General features: G+C 32.6%; 1 protein-coding gene across 3 annotated transcripts in view; it reads left to right on the plus strand.

Annotated features, from left to right (window-relative positions):
• LOC139498601 (uncharacterized) overlaps positions 1-15,864 on the plus strand; it is a 51,749-nt gene that overhangs the window by 18,712 nt on the left and 17,173 nt on the right. For all 3 annotated transcript variants that reach the window (XM_071287061.1, XM_071287063.1, XM_071287062.1), the window contains exons 5-12: positions 5,501-5,591; positions 7,144-7,290; positions 9,229-9,376; positions 11,807-11,933; positions 12,175-12,285; positions 12,870-13,011; positions 13,260-13,402; positions 14,847-15,016. In XM_071287061.1, the coding sequence (XP_071143162.1) occupies positions 5,501-5,591; positions 7,144-7,290; positions 9,229-9,376; positions 11,807-11,933; positions 12,175-12,285; positions 12,870-13,011; positions 13,260-13,402; positions 14,847-15,016 (1,079 nt within the window). The remainder of the gene's footprint in view (positions 1-5,500; positions 5,592-7,143; positions 7,291-9,228; positions 9,377-11,806; positions 11,934-12,174; positions 12,286-12,869; positions 13,012-13,259; positions 13,403-14,846; positions 15,017-15,864) is intronic.

Below are 15,864 nucleotides of genomic sequence, written 5' to 3' on the forward strand. Positions count from 1 at the left end.
TTTCAATTGTTCTGAAATTGTACCTCAATGTTTAATACCATAAGTAGAAGGTTGGGATATATTGTAAGGGTTATGGGGCAAACAGTCTAGGAATAAAAAGGGGCCAAAAACAAGCATTTTTGTAGTTTCAAGACAATAAATTGGAGTTATCTTTCTTCGTCCAGAATGGTTGTTGAATCACCTAAAACCAATACTTTACAAGCGTTAGCCTTTCAAAAAGGGCTATTCGACTCTTAGCTGATGAAAATGGAAAGTGCTCTCGCTTTGTAGATTAATTCATTTACTAGAATAGCCACGTGCATCAATGAACAAATTTTACCACACACGTGAGAGCCTGTCTCCACTTGTGAAAATTTCTGGATCTGCCACTCACTTTCCGATTATGACAATAAACATTAACAAGTAAAACTAACTAATAATCCTGACAATATATATTACATGAAATGTTTGCCATTATAAATGAAAGTATAAATATTCAATGTCACAAAAGCTTGATAACACGTGCAACCAAATATAAAGCACTATAAAAGGCTAATACTAATATGAAGCTCTCATTTTCAGGTCTCGGGGCAGATTCAGACATTTTAAAAAGGGGAGGTTCCAACCCAGGACAAAAGGGGGAGGGCTTCCAACTATATGCCCCATTTCAAATTCATTGATCGGCCGAAAAAAGGGGAACTTCCAACCCGGACCCTCTCCCCTGAATCCGCCACTGGAACTTCAAAAAATAATTGTCAAGATTACAAATCACAAAGTGATATATTAAAACATATATGAAGGCAGGTTACAACATGTTGAAGAAAATTATTTGCAATTAACATTTCGTTCCAAATCCAATTGCCATAAAAACATCTTTTTCAAGTATTATTACATCTAAAAATTAGTAATAACAACACTTAACTTTTACAGTCAAAACTAATTGCATTTTCTAAGACAAAAGTCAGATAAGATATCAATCACTTCTATACATGAAGATATAAGATGTAACATTCTCAAATTTGAAAGACCTTCTGTAGAAGTCCATTTTGTCAAGTTGTAATCCTCAAAAGTACATGTATTTTATAATGCTTTTTTTTTTTATCAAGTTGATTATAGACACAGTATGCATTTTATTATAATATCATTCCCAATTTCCATTCTCAATTATTATTAAGTCTCCTTCCATTATAACTCTGGTCCACCAATAATACAACTAAAATCACAAATTAGTAGAAAAAAGCGCTATGCATTCATATTGCTTGGAGTGCAATATTCCAAAAAAAAAAAAAAAACCTATAATACTTCTAAACCCTCAATATAATCAGCTAAAATACGGCAAGCTATTTAGAAAAGCTATTACTTGTTGTTTACTCCAGAAGATTCGACTATTTATAGATAAAGGTTACCTGTGTAAAATCTAATTGCTAAAATAGAGAGGACAAATCCGATACTCTACGGGATTGAAGGACATTTACTTGGTTTGGATTGTCCTAACCAATCAATAAATTTTGATTATTCACGTCTCGTAATATCTTCCAATCAGGTAGCAAGAAAAATTCACGCCCTAACTGTCCATCGTTCAATTCTTAATCTCGACTCCTAGGAGTCGAGAATGAAATCTTCTTTGAAAATTGGAGTTATCTTTCTTTGTCCAGAATAGTAGTTGAATCAACTTAAGTCAATGCTGTATACAATATACAATGCAATATTCACTTCACTACCAACTGATAAATTAAAGCAATCTTTACCATTCAGTGATTAAAAGCACTTTGATTACTAATCTATAGTTATGCCCCTTTACAAGTGGAAAAATTGAAGATTTTTTTAGTTTCTGTTCTCTTAACTTAAGTTTGTCTTAACTAAATTTAATAAAATGTGTATATAATGCTTATTACCTCTAAACTCAGTTTAAGTTAAATTTTTGGCAGCTTCACTTTTACAGTTCTGTTATGTCCCTTTATAATGTTATATGCTAGAGGGGGCATCGTCTCTGTCCCTTTGGACACATTCCCCATTTATTTTTTTAGAAGTTACTATTAATTAATATTAATTTTAACCATGACTGTATGACATTTTATATTTTAATATTTTATGATGTATTTAAATGAGTAGTTATTGTTGCAAACTCCATTAGTATTTGGATTGAGATCATTTTTGGAATAAAGGAAAGGGGGAGGTGAAAAAAAAATTGGGGGAGGGTCAATTGTTCTCATTTTAGATTTCAGAAATTAAAAAGAAAATTTCTTCAAATATTTTTTGTTTGAGAGGATTAATATTCAACAGCATAGTGAATTGCTCAAAAGCAAAAACAAAATTTTTAAGTTCATTAGACCACATTCATTTTATGTCAGAAACCTATGCTGTGTCAACTATTTAATCACAATCCAAATTCAGAGCTGTATCAAGCTTGAATCTTGTGTCCATACTTTCCCCAACCGTTCAGGGTTCGACATCTGCGGTTGTATAAATCTGCACCCTGCAGAGCATCTGGTTCATTACTGTACATATAAATTCTGATCACCAGAATTATAAATAAGAAGTTAAGGTAGTTCATCTTGAATTGTACAATCACAGTAAATAATCCGACTTACCCAAGAACGAAAGTCACTTATCAGGTCAAGTTTTAGCTCACTTGCCACAGGTTGAAATGAGCTTTCCTTATTACTTGTCGTCCTTTGTCAGTCATCATTGTCCGTCTTCATCTATTTACTTTTACAAAAATCTTCTCTAAAACTATTGAGCCAAATTTAACCAGTCTTGGCCAGAATCATAGTTGAGGTTTGTAGTTTAAAAACTGTGTCCAATAACCTGCCAACCAACATGGCAAACATAGCAAAGATAGAACAATTGTCCATATACATCAAAATTGTCAGATGACTTTTAATAGGAGATATTTCCCTTAAATTTCCCTTTTTTAGCTCACCTGGCCCGAAGGGCCAAGTGAGCTTTTCTCATCACTTGGCGTCCGGCGTCCGTCGTCGTCCGGCGTCGTCCGTCGTCCGTCGTCGTTAACTTTTACAAAAATCTTCTCCTCTGAAACTACTGGGCCAAATTTAACCAAACTTGGCCACAATCATCATTGGGGTATCTAGTTTAAAAAATGTGTTCGGTTACCCGGCCAACCAACCAAGATGGCCGCCATGGCTAAAAATAGAACATAGGGGTCAAATGCAGTTTTTGGCTTATAACTCTGAAACCGAAGCATTTAGAGCAAATCTGACATGGGGTTAAATTGTTTATTAAGTCAAGATCTATCTGCCCTAAAATTTTCAGACGAATCGGACAACCGGTTGTTGGGTTGCTGCCCCTGAATTGGCAATTTTAAGGAAATTTTGCCGTTATATGGTTATTATCTTGAATATTATTATAGATAGAGATAAACTGTAAACAGCAATAAGGTTCAGCAAAGTAAGATCTACAAATAAGTCAACATGACCGAAATGGTCAGTTGACCCATATAGGAGTTATTGCCCTTTATAGTCAATTTTTAACCATTTTTCGTAAATCTTAGTAATCTTTTACAAAAATTTTCTCCTCTGAAACCACTGGGCCAAACTTATCCAAACTTGGCCACAATTATCTTTGGGGTATCTAGTTTAAAAAATGTGTCCAGGGACCCGGCCAACCAACCAAGATGGCCGCCATGGCTAAAAATAGAACATAGGGGTAAAATGCAGTTTTTGGCTTACTCCTTAAAAACCAAAGCATTAAGAGCAAATCTGACATTAGAAAATAGTTTATCAGGTCAAGATCTATCTACCCTGAAATTTTCAGATGAATCTGACAACCTGTTGTTGGGTTGCTGCCCCTGAATTGGTAATTTAAGGAAATTTTACTGTTTTTGGTTATTATCTTGAAAATTATTAAAGATAGAAATAAACTGTAAACAGCAATAATGTTCAGCAAAGTAAGATTTACAAATAAGTCAACATGACCGAAATGGTCAGTTGACCCATATAGGAGTTATTGCCCTTTATAGTCAATTTTTAACCATTTTTCGTAAATCTTAGTAATCTTTTACAAAAATCTTCTCCTCTGAAAGTACTGGGCCAAATTAATCCAAACTTATCCACAATCATCTTTTGGGTATCTAGTTTAAAAAATGTGTCCGATGACCCGGCCATCCAACCAAGATGGCCGCCATGGCTAAAAATAGAAGATAGGGGTAAAATGCAGTTTTTGGCTTATAACTCAAAAACCAAAGCCTTTAGAGCAAATCTGACAGGGGGATAAATTGTTTATCAGGTCAAGATCTATCTGCCCTGAAATTTTCAGATAAATCGGACAACCCGTTGTTGGGTTCCTGCCCCTGAATTGGTAATTTTAAGGAAATTTTACTGTTTTTGGTTATTATCTTGAAAATTATTATAGATAGAAATAAACTGTAAACAGCAATAATGTTCAGCAAAGTAAGATTTACAAATAAGTCAACATGACCGAAATGGTCAATTGACCCCCTAAGGAGTTATTGTCCTTTATAGTCAATTTTCAACAATTTTTATAAAATTTGTAAATTTTTACTAACATTTTCCACTGAAACTACTGGGCCAACTTCATTATAGATAGAGATAATTGTAAGCTGCAAGGATGTTCAGTAAAGTAAGATGTACAAACACATCACCATCACCAAAATACAATTTTGTCATGAATCCATCTGCTTCCTTTGTTTAATAGTCACATAGACCAAGGTGAGCGACACAGGCTCTTTAGAGCCTCTAGTTTCATTTTTGCACATTATCTTGAAATCTTTAAAAGATAGAGAGGAACTTTAAAATGAAAAAATGATCAGCAAGACAAGTTCTAAAAATAAGTTAAAATCGTCAAGTCAACGTTTTATGAGAGTTTTGGTCCTTTGATGATGATTTTTACCAATTTTTTGCATAATTGCCCTATCTTAAAAATTATAATAGATTTATATATAAAAATATGTATATATATGAACTTAGATAAGCAAAAATTATCAGCAAGACAAAGTCTAAAATTAAGACAAATAGAGGAAATCGTCTGAGGACTCCTTATTAGAGGTATTACCCTTTAATGTTGATTTTCACCTCTTTTTTGTGTTGTGCCTTATAGGATAAAAAATTGATAAATAAACACTTTTAATCACAAAAATCATCAGCAAGGCATGATTTACTAACAAGCAGCTACAGTTATCAGACTCTCAATATTTATATTAGTGATTGCCTTTAAATGAGGATTTATTTTGTTATCCTTGTTTGTGTTTTGAGCAAAACTGAAGACTTTTGAGAAAAAGTAAACAGACTAAATGATCAGTAAAACAAGATCAACAAAACAGATTTTTGTCATGATCTCTATTCTTGTCTACAATGTTGAAAAGTGTCCTTTGTTGAATATGCACTAGATTAAGGTTAACAACACAAGCCTCTAGTTTTGAAACCAAGAAAGCTCACTTTAGTCAGTATAATACTGTAAAAGGCCAACTATTTATTTTTATGTGATTGTTTGATTGCTATATACTAGATATCATATATCTTTTCAATACTCATATATTTTTCAGGTTGAAAAAAGAGAACATCAAACAACAGAATTTACAATGGTTGATCCAAAGGAATACGGCATTGAAATTGAGGAAGAGGAATTTAAATTTGGTAAGAATTTTCTTAAGATTTAAATTAACCATTTAAACATAAGCATAAGACTACTATCATGACTTTAGATCTGTAATGTTTTGATAAAGCAATGTTTTTTGCAGTCATACCACATCTCCAGACTCAGTCTCCTTATTTCTATATTAAGTGTCTGGTTACACAATCAGTAAGACATTTAAACTGTCTTAATTATTTCATCAAAGGTATATTCAAAAGTTGACGTTAATATCTTTTCAGCTTTAAAAAAATGCATTATCTTAATACCTTGATAAAACTGGTTGTTCATTCTTATAGACTTACAACAGCTTTTCTACAGTCCATAATTGTATATTGTCAACCTTTTGTAATGCATATTATTCTTGCCAGATGTTTGTCTCGCTTGACGGAGTCAAAAAGCAAGACTTAGGTATGCTGTTGAAGACTTTGGCAATGGGGGCAAGGTCAATGATGTACTAGTTTGTGATTTGGTCTTGTTTATGGTGAATCATATTTGGTATGCAGTTGTCTAAGCATTGGCACATCTCATTTGATTTCCATGGCAATTACTTGGCCTTGTCCCCCTCAGTCATGGTCTATTGACTTTGAAACTTAGGCTCAATTTATATGTATTAGTTTGTGATAAGGTCATGATCAGTTTATTTGGAACTAACTAGTTGTAGGTCAATGATATTTGGTATGCAGTCGTATAAGCACATCTCATTTACATGGATATTGTTTAGCCATGTACCTCAGTCATGGTTCATTGACTTTGAACTTTTGCCTAACTTATGTAACATGTTATAATTAAAGTATTGATATTTTGATTTCAACATTTGCATTATCAAAATTACAAAAAAACGAGACATGTCTCTGTGATAACAGTTTATTATGACATTTATATCCAGTTCAATTTCAGAAATATCTGGAACAAGTTTGACCATCAGCACTAAATAACTATTTTTACCTTGGTTATGGCCCTTGGGAATTGAAGTAATAAGGAATCTTATCTAAAGCTTATATATCTTGTATGTTATAATTATCTATGTAAAAGTATAAATATATTAGAATTTCTGTCCATGGACGATAACATTTGTGTAACATGTGTAAGGGTGGCTACATTGGAATTCTGTTCCTTTTCTGATTGATGGATTTTATTTGTTATCCACATAAAATGGTTTTATTTTTAAATATGTGAAACACTTAAAATATATAAGTTTGTGATTTTTGTGTGATTGACATAGGTTGATTCATTTTCATTATTTATTTGAACAAAAATCAAATCAATATTAATGCAGGTTTTTGGGCATCTTCTTTGAATACCTACGCTATTCAACAGTGAAATTAAAGTAATTTTAATTTGATGTATTTTTTAAGTTTTCCATGAGGAAAGTTTAATTAAAAATCAAAAATAGATATTACGAAAAATCTGTCAAAAATATGAAGATGAGACTTTTCAATGATAATTTTTCATTTTTTGTGAAAAAAATGTCAAAAATGCATTAAATATGTACGCAAGACTTTTCACAGGATCATTAAGTGTCCTTCTTATTTATATTATACACTTGTAATTTAGAACCTCCACAAAGAGATGACACATTACCAGACCTACGTAGACTGATGGACTCATTAGAGGATGGCCAAACCGACTTGGAGGCAAAAGACGACCCTCCAGCACTTTTTACAGGACCAACACACATACCAAGTTATACCAAGATTTCAGGTAAGAAAAGGAAAAGTTTTTTAGACTAACTTACAAACCAAGTTATATTTAAATTTCAGGTCAAAAAATGAAAAGTTTATAAGAACAACTTACAAACCAAGTTATATTAAGATTTCCGGTGAGAAAAATACAAATAAAATTGAGAATGGAAATGGGGAATGTGTCAAAGAGACAACAATCCAACCATAGAACAGACAACAGCAGAAGGTCACCAATAGGTCTTCAATGTAGGGAGAAACTCCCGCACCCAGAGGCATCCTTCAGCTCGCCACTAAACAAATATATATACTAGTTCTGTGATAATGGACGTCATACTAAACTCCAAAAGGAAACTAAAATTAAAAATCATACAAGACTAACAAAAGTCTACTAGACGAAAAAACATGCAGAGCTGTGTATTTACATGATTGACCAATAAAAACAATAAAAAAAACAAATTCATTTGTCAACTTTCTAAAATAAAAGTGTTCAAAAAACCTAATAATGCACAGGAGAACCAAATTAAATATCAAACCTATGCGATCTTGACCTTTCTAGCCTCTGTTCAGTGAATAATTTACCCTACCAATAATTTACAAAATTGTTGTCATGTAATTAATTTTTTTTGTAACTTTGGGAAATTTACTTTCTTTCTAAAGGAGTAAGTTCGGTAGGGGCCATAATTGGCCCCAATTATAAAGTCCATAGTTACAAGACAATAAATGTTTTAAGTTAGCGTAAAGACATGAGAGAAAGTTGAACAGAACTGTTTTTGTCAAAGTTTTATTCTAACACGTTGATTTTTACATCCAAAAAAGGTCAACATAAGGGATTTTGGTGAAATTTGACAAAATCAGCTGGATTTCAACCAAATAAAGGACCAGGAAACATAGAGCGCAGGCGTCGACAAGCTTAATATTCAAATGAGACATGTGAAATGTCTTCACAAACATTATTCTAAAAGATCTTTGTTGTCGACGTATGCGCTCTATGTTTCCTGTCAAATAATCTATGGAAATTTATCCATTTTCATTGATTTTTTTGTGAAAAATCAATATAAGTACAACTTGTGACGTCATAATGAAACGCAGAAACGTAAAATTTTCAACAAAATGGCTTATATCCTATCTAGTCAATGTATTAGCTATAATTTATCGTGATATTGGTCAATAAATCCGAATTTGAAATTTACGTTAAAAAAGGGGCCATTTTAGGACCTAATCGAACATACTCCTTAGAGCAATCAATCAAAAAGCTATCATGGTCTCTGCTGGAATTTCTAAATTGTTTGACCCTTTCTCAAATTGTGTATCGCTAGTGAAACCAGAGGCACTAGTTGATAAAATTTCCTTCACCTGACCACAAGATGAGTCAAAGAAGGAGGAACAAAGCATTGTTCACGCTCAAATTGTATAGTATATTGAATAGTATGACAACAAACCAGCTGCCTGTGGCACAGTTACCACCTTGGTGTCCTGTTTGTACATTCCTGCATTTGTGTGAGGGATTTTGGTTCAAAGCCCATCCAGTCAAACCAAAGACTTGAAAATTGGAATTAATTATTTGATTCATTCTTGCTTAGTACATAGGCAATAAGCAAGGAAAGCAAAGAAAGTTGGAATTGATGAGGCAATTAAAACAAATATTTCACTCAAATATGTAAAAAATAATGTGTAAAAACCCAAATTTGTAATTTTTATCCAGAGCACTGCTTAACTTAGCATAAAATCAATTATGATCAGTAAAGTATGCTAGTTATTTCAGTGTATGCACTCTTGTTTTCATATATTTTACAAACTTTTTACTTTAAACTCTAAAAAACATTTAAACTATTGGAAACAATAAAACTTTTATGTTAATCAGTAGGTGTTTTTGTTTTCATAGCTCATTTTAAGATTGTATAATCTAGTTAATGCTTTGAATTTTACATACATTTTGATAAAAGCTTCTATTTTTCAGAATTAAAACTACAGATTGAGAAGTCTGAGTTAGATCCATATCTTGATCATTTTGAAGAAGGTGTTAAAGATGAAGTAGTAATGCTTGGTCAGATTTCTCTTGAAGAAGTCCAAGAAGAAGAAAAAAGACTCAGAGATGAACATATAGAGTTAGTAGACTTCTTCTGGTCTTTATAAAATCAATTGGAATCTTTACAGCAATCCCACTAGAATGCTTCACATTTGAAAATTCTGATTCTCCTCAAAGTTATGAAGATTAGCTTTTGTGAATGAAATAATGTAAGTGTTTGATGATGATAATTTTTCATCAGCTTTAGGTCAATGGTACTGTTTTAGCTTTAGGTCAGTGATACTGTTTTAGCTTTAGGTCAGTGATACTGTTTTAGCTTTAGGTCAGTGATACTGTTTTAGCTTTAGGTCAGTGATACTGTTTTAGCTTTAGGTCAATGATACTGTTTTAGCTTTAGGTCAATGAAACTGTTTTAGCTTTAGGTCAGTGATACTGTTTTAGCTTAAGGTCAATGATACTGTTTTAGCTTTAGGTCAATGATACCGTTTTAGCTTTAGGTCAATGAAACTGTTTTAGCTTTAGGTCAATGAAACTGTTTTAGCTTTAGGTCAGTGATACTGTTTTAGCTTTAGGTCAGTGATACTGTTTTAGCTTTAGGTCAGTGATACTGTTTTAGCTTTAGGTCAGTGATACTGTTTTAGCTTTAGGTCAATGATACTGTTTTAGCTTTAGGTCAATGAAACTGTTTTAGCTTTAGGTCAATGATACTGTTTTAGCTTTAGGTCAATGATACTGTTTTAGCTTTAGGTCAATGATACTGTTTTAGCTTTAGGTCAGTGATTCTGTTTTAGCTTTAGGTCAGTGATTCTGTTTTAGCTTTAGGTCAATGATACTGTTTTAGCTTTAGGTCAATGATACTGTTTTAGCTTTAGGTCAATGATACTGTTTTAGCTTTAGGTCAGTGATACCGTTTTAGCTTTAGGTCAGTGATTCTGTTTTAGCTTTAGGTCAATGATACTGTTTTAGCTTTAGGTCAACGATACCGTTTTAGCTTTAGGTCAGTGATACTGTTTTAGCTTTAGGTCAGTGATTCTGTTTTAGCTTTAGGTCAATGAAACTGTTTTAGCTTTAGGTCAGTGATACCGTTTTAGCTTTAGGTCAATGATACCGTTTTAGCTTTAGGTCAATGAAACTGTTTTAGCTTTAGGTCAGTGATACTGTTTTAGCTTTAGGTCAGTGATACTGTTTTAGCTTTAGGTCAGTGATACCGTTTTAGCTTTAGGTCAGTGATACTGTTTTAGCTTTAGGTCAGTGATTCTGTTTTAGCTTAAGGTCAATGATACCGTTTTAGCTTTAGGTCAGTGATACTGTTTTAGCTTTAGGTCAGTGATTCTGTTTAAGCTTTAGGTCAGTGATACTGTTTTAGCTTTAGGTCAGTGATACTGTTTTAGCTTTAGGTCAGTGATACTGTTTTAGCTTTAGGTCAGTGATACTGTTTTAGCTTTCTTTAGGTCAATGATACTGTTTTAGCTTTAGGTCAGTGATACTGTTTTAGCTTTAGGTCAGTGATTCTGTTTAAGCTTTAGGTCAGTGATACTGTTTTAGCTTTAGGTCAGTGATACTGTTTTAGCTTTCTTTAGGTCAATGATACTGTTTTAGCTTTAGGTCAGTGATACTGTTTTAGCTTTAGGTCAATGATACTGTTTTAGCTTTAGGTCAGTGATACTGTTTTAGCTTTAGGTCAGTGATAGTGTTTTAGCTTTAGGTCAGTGATACTGTTTTAGCTTTAGGTCAGTGATACTGTTTTAGCTTTAGGTCAGTGATACTGTTTTAGCTTTAGGTCAATGAAACTGTTTTAGCTTTAGGTCAGTGATACTGTTTTAGCTTTAGGTCAGTGATTCTGTTTAAGCTTTAGGTCAGTGATACTGTTTAAGCTTTAGGTCAGTGCTACTGTTTTAGCTTTAGGTCAGTGCTACTGTTTTAGCTTTAGGTCAGTGCTACTGTTTTAGCTTTAGGTCAGTGCTACTGTTTTAGCTTTAGGTCAGTGATACTGTTTTAGCTTTAGGTCAGTGATACTGTTTTAGCTTTAGGTCAGTGATACTGTTTTAGCTTTAGGTCAGTGATACTGTTTTAGCTTTAGGTCAGTGATACTGTTTTAGCTTTAGGTCAGTGATACTGTTTTAGCTTTAGGTCAATGATACTGTTTTAGCTTTAGGTCAGTGATACTGTTTTAGCTTTAGGTCAGTGATACTGTAAACAAACTTATTTTGCATAATTAGCCCATTCAATCCCTTGTTGCAGTGATTTAATTTCATGATTTTTAAATTAGCCTTAATTAAGTATTTGCATAAGGAACGATTTAAGTAAAAATATTCACGACGATTTATAATCATTATTTTTCTACTTAGTAAAGTAGCAAAAAAATAATCATTCGCCAAAATAAGTTTACAGTATTTTCATTGAACCCAGGTGGCAAAACTGGTGTTCATACTAAATATAATTGTCACCAGCTACAAAAAAGAGATGTAAGTTGAAGCTTGTTAATATTACGTTGAATAAACTTTTATAGATACCTTGATCAAGAGGCCAAAAGAAAGCGAGACCTACAAGAGGAGGTGTTACAACGGGAAGAAGAAGCTAAGAAAAGATTAGCTTTACTTACTAAACAGAAGAGAGATGACATTGCTAGGAGAGAGGTAATTAACGATAATACTATCGTAACTTTTGACCTTTATTTTATGTCGCTGTATTGTTTAGATACAGTAATTATTAGATGTTATCATACAGAGATAATGATAAACCACATTATTAACATCAGTTAAAGTTAACATTAGAGCTGATATTAAACTAAGGAAATAAAATGGTAGTGGATGTTAATTTGACAGATAAGGTTTCTCAGTTACAAGCCATTGCAAGAGTTTTTTTTTATATTTACAGGAGATATTGAGACAAAAGGAGAAATTGTTGATGGATAGACTACACAGAGCCTATAGAAGAGCTGAAAGTCAACTTATCAGTACACTAGAGAGTCGTAAAGGGGAAGTCAAAGTAAGTTAGTTCATAACACAATGACAAATTAATGATAGGGCTGGTGTCTCTATTTTAAAATCTAAAGTTTATTGATTTATCAGGAACATTCTACAGTCAATAATTCATTTTGGTAGTATTTTACATTAATCTTTATTTTCTAGTGACAAACTGCCTTAATTGAATAAAAACTGCCAGAGTAAGGTTTATTTGACATTTTTGAGCAACTGTCTTGTCCAGCAAGATCATTTGAAAATTTATTGCTGCATGTTATATTATTCATCGACCAAGATTGACCCATAAAATGTAGAATTGTTATAAGTTTAGTTTTTAGAACAAGTACAAATTTGGATGGGCTGAAAAGGGATTGATCTTCCTTATATATTAGCCCCTAAAAGATTTTACAGGTATTCTACAGTTATGTGATAACAGATAAAAGTACATACTGATTTGGAAAGTCCAAAAAGCACCATAATTTTTTATGTAATATTATTGTTAAAACTTACAAATATTTCACACAGTATTTTCAAAAATCCTAAATTACAGCTATAACTATGGTAAATACTTGTTCAATGTCATTTTTCTACCGTGATATATATTTATAGACATTTTATGGTGATTTAATGCTGGCAGATGGCACGTATGGTGGGAGTAAAGGTCGAAGGTGGAAGGTCGACTGGGACAAAACCCCACAACCAATTCAAGTGAAACTGAAATGTCTGAGAGGTGTTAGAGAGAAGCTTCCAGGTTAGTGGCAATAGATACGACATCAAAGTTAAAATAATAGATACGACATCAAAGTTAAAATGTGTATTACATCTTTATGCTCCATCTACAATTGTTTGGATGTATTATGTTTTCCAGTCTATGCATCAATATTTTTTGTGTTCATCATTCTGTTTATCCATAGCAAAAAAGAAAATTAATTTGTTGTGAAAAAAAGTCACTGCATTCAACCAAACTCCTTACCAATAGTTTGTATTACTGAATTTCAGGTGGAAGGTATGTGTTAATGGTTTCCCTTTACAACAGACTTGGAGGTCATGTGTTAAGATGGTCAAAGTTGAAAGGCCAGATGTGGGGAGCTGCAACCCTCCCCATAGATCATGATGGACAGTTCTATAATGTGGAAATGAAGGTAATTATTACCATTGATTCAAATGGAGTTGTGACACCTTATGGTTCATTCAGAAATTATTGTGTGCATTTATAAATGTGATTGTGTCAATTTCAGAGTTCTTGATAATTGTTGGTCCTAGGGATTTGACCATGGTGGTCCTAGGGATTTTACCACCACATATTTGTGAAGGACCAACACAGTTTTGGTGATTTGCAATAGAAATGATAGTGAGGACCTGCAGATTTTCTTCAAAGACCACCAGGCAAAAAAAGATTTCGAGAACTCTGCATTTAGACTATAATGCGTTTTTAATTTTAGTGATATTGAGAAAATTGTGTAATTCCTTTAAAAAAAAATCAAAATGTGAGTTTAAATTATTGCGATTATAACCCTGTCTCATTTTTATCAATAATGCAAACGTCGCAATAATTTTTGAATTTACAGTATTGTTTGTCATCTTGTTTACTATTGATATTATATGCTCAGTAGTCAGTGCTCTAGAAAAGCTTTGTTATATTTTGATAATTATTTTCTTTCATTATTTTATTGTACAATATTCACTAAATCAAAGGCATCAACCCATTCCTAAGTGGATACATTTTATGTAACCTGTAGCTGGGTAGGAAATTTGACATATTTGTTTACCAAATAATGCAAACATTTGGGAAAATATTTTTTTGTCATTTTGTGTTTTTTTCATCACTTGCTATTCCAAAAAAACTAAGCCTGCAGAAGTCAATCATCTTTAAATGCAGTTAAAGGACTTTACATAAGTATATATTTGAACTAAAAATATCAAACTTGTCAGAATATAAATGAATGAAACAAAATATTTTTCAGAACTCTAAAAACATTTTATAATGTTTACTACCCTGTTTCAAAATAACAAGCTTTTTAAAAGACTGTTATAAATTGATAGTATGTAAACTAAGGAACTTAAACAGTTTCGAGATAGAAACCATTAAAAATATGGCGGGTAATAATTCTCCCTGGACTTATCATGCATTTAACTTTGGCACTCTTTTTCTATAATAAATAATGAAAAAATAACAAGGATTTTCACATATGGCTTTTTTAAACTATATGTAATAAAATTAAAGAAGAAAAGTAGAGGTTAGGAGGGGGGGAGTTTTTAATGGCACTACATGTTTAAAACCAGGATTCCAAATATCTGGCAAAAAGTCAAAACCAAGAGGAGCGAACATTCTTAATTGAACTAGGGGCAGGGGGCATATGAACATAACTATAAGTAAGAGTGGGATCTCTTATATATTTAAGAAAAACTAAATTGTTTTACCATGTGACAATCTTTATGTGGCAATGAGCTTAAGATTATGGGCCTTTTCTGATTTATAAGGAAACTAAAATCCCAAAATATACTGATATCTTGCAGGCTAGTAATTTAGAAACTATTTTCAAGTTAGAACACAATTTATATCCAAGACCAATTTTTTTGCTTTAGATGGACCAGAGTGTTTTTACAGTTCTTCCTGCTAAAGCATCACTGAGACCTGGTATGGTACTGACCTTTGAACTTTTCCTGTTACGAGGATCTGTAGTAGCAAAAGACAGAGTTGTTGCATGGGGCTCATTTCCAATATGTGATGGCCAATTTGATGTTATAGAAGGAAAGTAAGTATTTTGTACATGTCAAAATTTACATAAAATTTAGTGTAGCAAAAATATTAAATCATATTGAACTTTTGATTTAGGATATCAGAGATACAGTTTGTTTTGTTTGCTAGATTTGACCTAACTTCAAGATTAAAAAAAGAAATCTTCATTTTACTATAGTATTATTTCGATTTTTATAAAACTAGTGGTATTTATGGTAAATGTGTATTGTATATTTGGTGTATGGAAGGATTGTAAGGTGTACATGTCCAACTGCAGGTGTCATCTGACCTTGACCTCATTTTTATGGTTCAGTCAGGCGCATAGCTCCCTATACGCTAACACGCAGTTGCATGCACATCGATTCAGCATGCAAAAAAAAATAATGGCAAAATAAAAATTTATAAATTGAATGTTAAAGGAAACACGTATGTTGTCACTTTTTTAATTGATGAAATATCATTAAATAACGGCATTTGGTTTCAAAATAAAAGTTTTATTGGAGATGATGGCAAAATCGGACAGTAACTTGTATCTTTTTTGCAAGATTTGAATTTGTAATACTCAGTCTAAGACATGTAGTTTTGGAGCACATTTTACAGTGTACGGTTCATCAATTTGGAATGAGATGTACCAATCGGCATTAGAATTATCAGGTCCCTTCAATATAATTGAAAATATGCCGAGGCAATGTGGTCGGCAGACTACTGGAGCCAATCACCCTGCAAATGCCAAAACAGTATTGGAAAGTCTCATTATTTTTTGCGTTATAGACCATATGATAAGGGAACTGGAGAGTTGAGTCGCGTCTAGTATTATCAGATAATCGCTTCTTTGTGCTGTATCTGCTTCATCGTGTTGTAGGA

This window comes from Mytilus edulis, chromosome 12, assembly GCF_963676685.1.
Source record: "Mytilus edulis chromosome 12, xbMytEdul2.2, whole genome shotgun sequence".
Lineage (NCBI taxonomy): Eukaryota > Metazoa > Mollusca > Bivalvia > Mytilida > Mytilidae > Mytilus > Mytilus edulis.